This window comes from Lepidothrix coronata, unplaced genomic scaffold, assembly GCF_001604755.1.
Source record: "Lepidothrix coronata isolate B3197 unplaced genomic scaffold, Lepidothrix_coronata-1.0 Scaffold53, whole genome shotgun sequence".
Classification (NCBI taxonomy): domain Eukaryota; kingdom Metazoa; phylum Chordata; class Aves; order Passeriformes; family Pipridae; genus Lepidothrix; species Lepidothrix coronata.
This window is the reverse complement of record NW_016690233.1, coordinates 2,638,115-2,646,223: the sequence shown is the minus strand read 5'-3', so window position 1 is coordinate 2,646,223 and position 8,109 is coordinate 2,638,115. Positions and strand designations below refer to the sequence as shown.

The window sequence follows — 8,109 nt, the reverse complement described above, 5'->3', positions numbered from 1 at the left end:
TTGTAGAGGTCTCTTCTAACGTAAATGATTCTATGTTTCTATGTTTAATGAAGATGTTAAACAGGATTAGGCCCAGTATTGACCTATATTGTTCGACACTATGTACTGGCCTCCATTAAGACTTTGTTCCACTAACCATCACGTACTTGTAATGAATTTTCTAAATATACTTGTAATGCAATATTCCCTGACAGTGTTGTGTTGATTTGTTGTCAATACCTCTAAAATGCAGCAGCTTCAGCATTAAAAATACTCAATTTCTACAAGATGTGCTCAGTTAATTGCTTTAATAGTAAAAGACAAAAATATCACTTGCTCAGAAAAGGGGTGGTATAGCTTTGGAAAGAAAAGTCTCAGTAACTTAAGTCACACACTTTTTTCAGCCTATCTGATGCCACCTGTTTCTTTGCATCTCTTGTACTGACCAAGCTTCTTACTTTTGTGTTAACAACAATGCTTCAAAACAGAAAAAAAACCCTAGCCTATGGATAACCTTTGTATGAGTTGCCTGAATATCAAGAAAGTAATTTCTTTATTGTATCACTGATAGGTGGAGTTGCAATTTCAAGATCAGATTAAGAATTAAATATTCACTGGGGCAGTAGCTGACAGATATTTTGTTTAAATAACAATATTCTGGAAATAAGAGCTACTGACTAAGCACATACTTGATGTAAATTAATAGGATATCATATTTTGTGTTTATATGACACACTGCTTTCTAAATACCAGCTGTCAGTTTTGCTGGGGACTATAGACTTCCTGCTGTTATTGCTCAGTGCAAAATGTGCATCCCATTCTACTGGGATGTTTCTGGCTGCAGGTAGTTTTTTCATTCTGGAAATGCAATTGTCTATGTGCATGTTAAAATAAACCTTACAGTCAGTTATCTTGGTTCAGCGTTTTGAATTACCTTGCAATAGCTTATCCATCTGTTGTTACCGGAGAGGGGAATGCTTTCCCAATTTATATCAGTTTCCAATCTATTCTCATTGCTATTTTTTTCATAGTACTTAATTTTCAACATGTGCACAAGCTTTGTGCTCCACCTACTGGCTGATTAACATTGATTATTTAATAAAAGCTCTTTAAATTTTTCATCGGTGTTGTTGACAGAGAATGAAAAGCAGTCTAGAGCCGGAAATAAGAGAACAATGCTAGCACTTGGTAAACAAAGTGTTATACATTTTGTATTGCTTTCTATATCGGAATGAAACTGTGAAAAGTAGGTGAACACTATAACCGTGTAGACTTGAAATGCAGTATTGCCATTTCTAATAATGGCTGAATTTGCAAGGCCTTGGGACAGATGCTTGCCAAACTTGCTCTCTCTGAACTTTTCTTGACCTGACAGTGGCTTTGTTTTACTTGGTTTAGCTGTAACAACAGTTTCTCTAATTGACCAGGTGTCTGTGGCTAATTAATTTTGCCTTGTGTAATTTTTTATGGTATGACCATAATTTTATATAGATAACGCTAACAAGTAGTTTTTCTATGTAGAGAATGAGGCATTTATGATGCTAAACTAATGATGTAGTGTAGGGAAATGCAGGCCTGGTACAGTAGCAGGGGCCTTGATATCTGGAGGTGCAGGATGCGGCACAGAGGAGTACAGGCAGGGAAGAGTAAGGGACGGCACACAGGCTTGGCACTGTAGACCCCATGGCTATAAACAACTCACCAATACTCAGTTAAAAAAGTGCAGAACTAGATCTGACAAACATTTAGAGGCTTTAGAGGTAACAAAGAGAAGAAAAGAATAGTGTGTAATATACATAAAAGGCACCATGTATGGAGTATTTTTGGAGGTACTGTGGAGCTATAGATAGTGAAGACAGAACAAAGGTGTAGAAGTGTGTTAGCAAATATAAAAATTATTCCAAGTGGATCCTGAGGTGAGGAAAAAGAAAGCAATAACATGAACATCCTGTTGGTCCTGCTGAAGGGACTCTAGATTTTGCCAGTTTACCCTAACCCCCCAGCACCACCAGAATGAAACTAGAAGCAATGCAAGCATGAGCATCAGGAAAAGGGGTAGAAAACTCAATGTGTGAATAACAGTTCAAACTGTTTTATCATTGTTATTGACCTTTTTCTGTATAGAAGTATTCTAACTATTATTATTTTTTCATTAACAATTATAGCTGGATTAATAATAATTAGACTCTTAAGATTTGGGTTATACTAACAGAAAAAAATGCTTGGCTTTATATAAGGTATGCTTGCTTTTTGCTTATAAACAAGATATGTAGTGTAACAACTGGTATATAGTGTGGGCAGCTCTCCTGTGAACCTTTTGGGCATTTTGGAGGACAACCCTCTGTGAACCCCTTCAGCATTGTAAGGGTTGGTCCATCTGAAGCCCTTACAGCACTTTCAGGCTGTCCTTTTGTATTCAGCATATAATAATCAAAGATGAGGGAATAGGTTAATATGTGTTCCTGGTCTGGGTAAGCGTCTCACCTAGAGGAAAAAGTTGATTTATTCGCAATGTGCACAGATCTTTTTAAGGATATAAGACGTGTTTCCTGTTTGCCCACGAAGGGAATTTTGAGTGTGACATCCCATTCTAGCCTTTTCCTGCACTTGCTGTACTCATTGACTATACAAATACCTCCCTACCTCAATTTTAAAATGATTGTGCACTGAGTTGCAACATCATATGGCACCCAAAGAATGAATAACATCAACTCAGTATCAAAAGGTGCATTTCGTAGCATTCCATATGCACTGTATATATTCTTCTTTTTTATTATTATTTTCATCCGAGGCAGTAGTAAGCATTTAGTCCACCTGGGAAGGTAGCATCCATCACTTCACTGTGAAGACAATTTTGTAAAATTAACCAGGAAATAGCTCCACCATCTAGTCATGCTGTTTTTAACATAAAAATGCCTTCCACATAATGTCTGTATATCTGAGACAGCTAAATATTTTAAGTTTCATATTCCAAATTCACTATAAACATTTTGGCAGCCGTTTCAAAAATTGCTGCACCGCTGGATTGTTTATAGTAGACAGAAAAATTGGGTTAAAAAAACACCAGTCAGGAAATTCTTCTGCTAACTCTTCATCTTAAAGCCATACTCTTTTGCCAGTGTTACATCTGCGATATGAACCTAAGCTGGTGGCTTAAGGAGAGTGCATGAACAAACATTTGCTTTAACTGTTTTTCAATGTGCATTTGTAAAATTATTTATTTTACATAGTGCACCTGGGTGTCACAATTTACATTCTGTGAGGTCAAGAAGTTAACGATGCCGGCTTCACTGAATATCTTGCATGCATTTCTTTACATTTAAAATAAGATCCTTTTTTCTCCTTCATGTCTTAATCCAAACCAAATAATGATCATGATGAGCTGTGGTGAAAAAGATCTCTTGCATCAGCATTTGGCCTTGATCATTCCCAGCTATATGGAACAACAGTCCTTTTTTTATGCCAGTTATTAGGAATGTGGAAGAGTGCAGCTAAGTCATATCCAAAATCATTTTAAAAAATAACTAAAAGTTCTGTCAGAATTCACTTTTTCCTTTTTGGAGTTATATGCTGGAATTACTCCAGGTGTAAAGTTGCAGAATTTCCCACATGTTTGAATTTAACAACTACAGTTCAACTAAAGGCCTTCTTGACTGGCTTCTAGAAATATTGAGGACATCATGAAGAATGTGTTTAAAGTACTTACTAGGATAAGCAAGTCTGTTTCCTCTCTCGTGATTTTTTTATTTCTTTAGTCAGGATAAAGATGTAAAACATTGCAGATTTCTGTATCAGATTTTAAGGTGAGTGAAATTCAGGACTACTGAAAGTGGTCGATGAACTCTAGTTCTACTTTTTAGCTGTCAAAACATGTTTTGACAGCCATGTATATGTGAGTTTTCAAAACAGTGAAGGTTCTTTATGTGTCTCTGTGCTATGCTTTGGCTTCCAAGTGGATTAAAGTAGATATTCCTATATAAGTGTATACTTGGGAATTATTTGGCAGTTTTCCTATTTTTTTACTATTGTGCAGTTACAGCCTTTAGACTTTCTAAAATAAAAAGTACCTATTTCAAATTATTTTTCTGTTTGTTTTCACAGGTGATCAGTCAGCACTTTGAAGGGATACTAGGGAGGCTCAAGTTGAATATTTCAGTTTAAACCTTTTTCCGAAAGGCAAAGGGAGGAATCACTAAAATAGTTTGAGTTAAGGAGAAGCTCTGTTAAGCAGCAGCTTTGCTCCATTAAGCAAGAAGATGTATGAAGCAACTGCAAGTGATTAAAGTTATGGGGTGATATTATGGTGAGAGAACTGAAGAACATATGGCTAAACATTTCTTTCCACTACTACTGGCTAAGAGTGGGACCCTACTTAGTGTACTAGTGACCTGTCAAATCACATTTCGAATACACAGAGAACTTCAAAGATGGGAAGCTGCCTTGCATGGCAGGCTTTTGAAGCTGAACGTGAAGAGTATTACTTTTACAGTATTACTCCATTTAGAATAGAATGTTTCCAGGGAAGGGACATCTACAACCTCCCTGGGTGACCTGTTCCAGTGTTTCGCTACTCTCACTGTAAAAAATGTCTTCCTTATATCTAGTCTGAACCTACCCTCTTTTAGTTTAAAACCATTAAATATGGCTTGCCTACATAGGCACTGTGCCAATATGTTTAATGGGTATATTTCACTCAAGGAGCTAGTTTGTCAGTAAAAGCTGATGATTTTGTCAGCAGGAAAAAAAATTCCATATAACTTCATCATCAAGCTTGTGCCTACTGAAGGAAACCTTTGTGATGATGGTTGGTTTTGATTAGAGCTGCTTTCCTTTCCAGGTAGTAGAAGGACATGTTTAATATATTTGATATTAACAACTGATTCTGTCACTTACAGTTTCACATTACTATTTTATCCTGTTTCATGCTGCTATCTGATTGTATTTCAGGAAGCTTCTTAACAATTAGAAGTTGAAACTAACTCTTGTATGTTTGCAGGTAAACTCTGTAGTTCCTTTGTGTTATTTCTAAATAACAACTTATAAACTGTTACTATTTCTTCAACAGCTTGTGAAAGGCACACACACAGAGCATTTGCAGTTCAGCTTCCTATTTATCTGCTCACTGTGGTACATTTAGGTGGTAATGTAAAGGCTGTTGTGAAAGTAACATTGGTAACAAGAACTGGTCAAGTCTGCATGTTAATTCAAATATAAAGAAGAATCAAATCTCTGGCTGAGGCTAAAAAATAAAAATACGTTGCGACTTCTTCCCCACCCACTGCCCCATTTACTATAAAAGTCCAGCTGTGCTGAAGTTAATGGCGTTTAATTTATGGACAAGCAAGCTTTTGTACAAAAGTGGCAAGTTGGTAAGCGAGTAAGTTACTAATATTTTGGTAAAAGTAATTCGAAAACATAGGAATGATCTACTTCTGATTCTTACATACAGAGCCTTTGAAGAAAGACAGAAGCAAGAAGAAGAAAAAGAACAAAGATTTAGACAAAGAGTTCTTCAGCAAAGGAAAATTAAACTTCAGGAGGCAACTGAGAAGTTCCAGCGTGCTCATCTGCCTTTTTCTCAGCACAAACAAATAGGTTTGTAAACTAAAATTTAATCATTATTCACAATACAAGTGTTTTTCTATTTGCAGGATCATAGAATTGTTAGGGTTGGAAGGGACCTCTGGAGATCATTATTAGTCCAACCCTTCCTATTATTCTATCAGTATAAAATAATTGAAGCAAATGGAACAATTAACTTTACTCAAATTCATTGAATTCATAAAAGCAAAACAACTGACAAGCTCAGATCTGATACATATGACAATTGAGTAGAGGGAATTAAAAACACAGTTTTGGTTTTATTCCTAAAAATTATACTGTGAGATATTGCACTATATTCCGGTCACGGTAAGTACATCACCTCCTTGGGGTATTGTGGCTTCCTGGGTTTTCCCCACTTTTTTGACTACAATGTGCTTATTGCTTGCAGTACTGTGCTTTCACAGCTGGGTGAGAGGTGTTACAAAGCCACTGACAGTTACTAGGGTAGAGTAATGGTCCCCTCTTTGAACCACTGAAAATGACATATTCAAGAATGTGCATTTTGTTTATCATTAAGTAAAAGCAGTCCTAGCATATATTAATGTGTTACATAACTTTTTTTCTGAATTAGTCCACTTTCTAAGCTGTTCTCTCATTGCTGGGAAGTAATGATCACTGCAGCTCAGTTCCTGCTTTCTTGGAATCAGTGCAGATTGGCAGAAGTTTGTAACAGCATTGGCCAAGTCTGATTTCCAGTCAACTTTCCAGTGTTCAAACTCTTAAGATATGGTCTATTACTTAGGTATGCTTTAGCAGATTTACTCTCCCAACTGCAATTGTGCCAACTGTGAGGTAATGTCTCTTACTTCAAGATCAAATGTCAGATTAAAATAACAAAATAGAAAAGTACTGGTTTAGGGCTTCTTTGTAGCCCTACTGACAGCCTAGACTGTGTAGCAATAGAATGAATCATAATTTTTTTTCCTTGGTTTTCTTTTATAGCAAAAAGTTACTCCCTACCCTACTTTTACTTACTTGAAAGAGGCAATAACTTGTGCCTGTCTGGACTCTTTCTTTCTCCACTGATTGGATTATTTGGCCTCTGTAAAATATCTGCAAGCCATAACTTCGGCTAAGTACATGAGCAGAATAATCATGATGTAAAAAAAAATTAGATTTTTTTAACCTCCTACTTTTTCAACAATGCATTTAGAAAACAAAGAGCAAAACTGTTGAATAGATGTGTAACTTTAAACACTTAAATAGGCTGGCATTTTGTTTCAGAGGAACCTGAGGTTCTCTAGCATGTCTAATAATGCTATACCACTCTGTTTATTGTAACTCTCTGGATTTAGGCTTCCAAACTTCAGAAACTTAACCAAACCATTTATGGTGAATTATTCCAATTTTAAAAATATTTTTTCCACTGTGTTTTTTTAACTCTGATCCCTCTAGTCCAGACAAAAGCATCTTCTCAGTTAGAAGAAGCTCTTGAACAACTTAAAGGATCGGTTTTAACATCAGGATTGTCCTTCCCAAGGATAAACAAAATCAACTTCAGGTAAGCATTCCTGTTTACTCTGATGATCACAGGAAGTAAATTGATTTGTGTATTCAATAAACAGGAGACGATTACTCTTTAAGAAATTGTAGGACATTTCTCTCATAGCAAAGAAGGCATTTCTGTGAAGTTTTCCAATGAAGCATTATGCAACTTCCTTGAGTTGTTTGTGTCCATTTGGTAAGACAGCAGAGGAGGTGACACACACCTTTTCCCTTCAGCAGAACTCTGGGAATAGTCAGGACTAACCCAATCTCCATTCAGTTATAGCCTGTCTCAGATTTCCATGGTTATCAAACCATTTGCTATACTGTGATTTCTGAAGTATTCTGTCTAGATGGTTTCTTATTCTTATCCAGATATTTTTCCTTCTGACATTCAAGGATACTTTAGTTTATATATTCATGCAAGGATCTTCTTTCCAGCTGTCATTCCTTTATATTTCTCATTCTCTATATGTATTGTGAGTATCCTGTAATTTTATTTTATATCACATACAATTTGATTTGCATACTTTTCTCTCTGCCCAAGCACTTTCGAAGATACCTTGACTTATAACAGAATGTTTCTTCATACATAGTTTGTCTAGCTGCTGTATTTCATACTCCTTCCTGATTATCCCCTTCCTAATCTCTTATTTCTTTAACATTTCAGTTCAAGGGGTTATTTTTGTTATTGCTGCTTTTGTTGTTACTATTATTATAATTATTTTCTGCATTATATAAATTGTGCCTAAAAGGGGTCTTCCTAATTTTGAGCTTCAGTGTGTTCTTCATTGTGACATTAATATTCAGCTTGTTTACATAGCTACTGCTGATTAATACCTTTGTGTGTGATAAACTGATCAATTGAGAAAATATTTCATAACTCTACAGCTAAACACTCATGCTGTTTGCCAGTCAACATTCATAGGAAGATTGCAGCCATAAAAACAAAGAAACAAGCAAGAAATCTACCTGCTAAACCTAAGTTTTCATTTATGGGAAAAAAATGTAGATGTTTCTGAACCGTGTCTCAGGGTTCCT

At 35.9% G+C, this 8,109-nt stretch overlaps 1 protein-coding gene across 4 annotated transcripts in view; it reads left to right on the top strand.

Annotated features, from left to right (window-relative positions):
• Positions 1-8,109, top strand: part of CEP126 (centrosomal protein 126) — a 39,531-nt gene that overhangs the window by 3,539 nt on the left and 27,883 nt on the right. For all 4 annotated transcript variants that reach the window (XM_017816060.1, XM_017816061.1, XM_017816062.1 and 1 more), the window contains exons 3-4: positions 5,429-5,574; positions 6,979-7,084. In XM_017816060.1, coding sequence (XP_017671549.1) covers positions 5,429-5,574; positions 6,979-7,084 — 252 coding nt within the window. The remainder of the gene's footprint in view (positions 1-5,428; positions 5,575-6,978; positions 7,085-8,109) is intronic.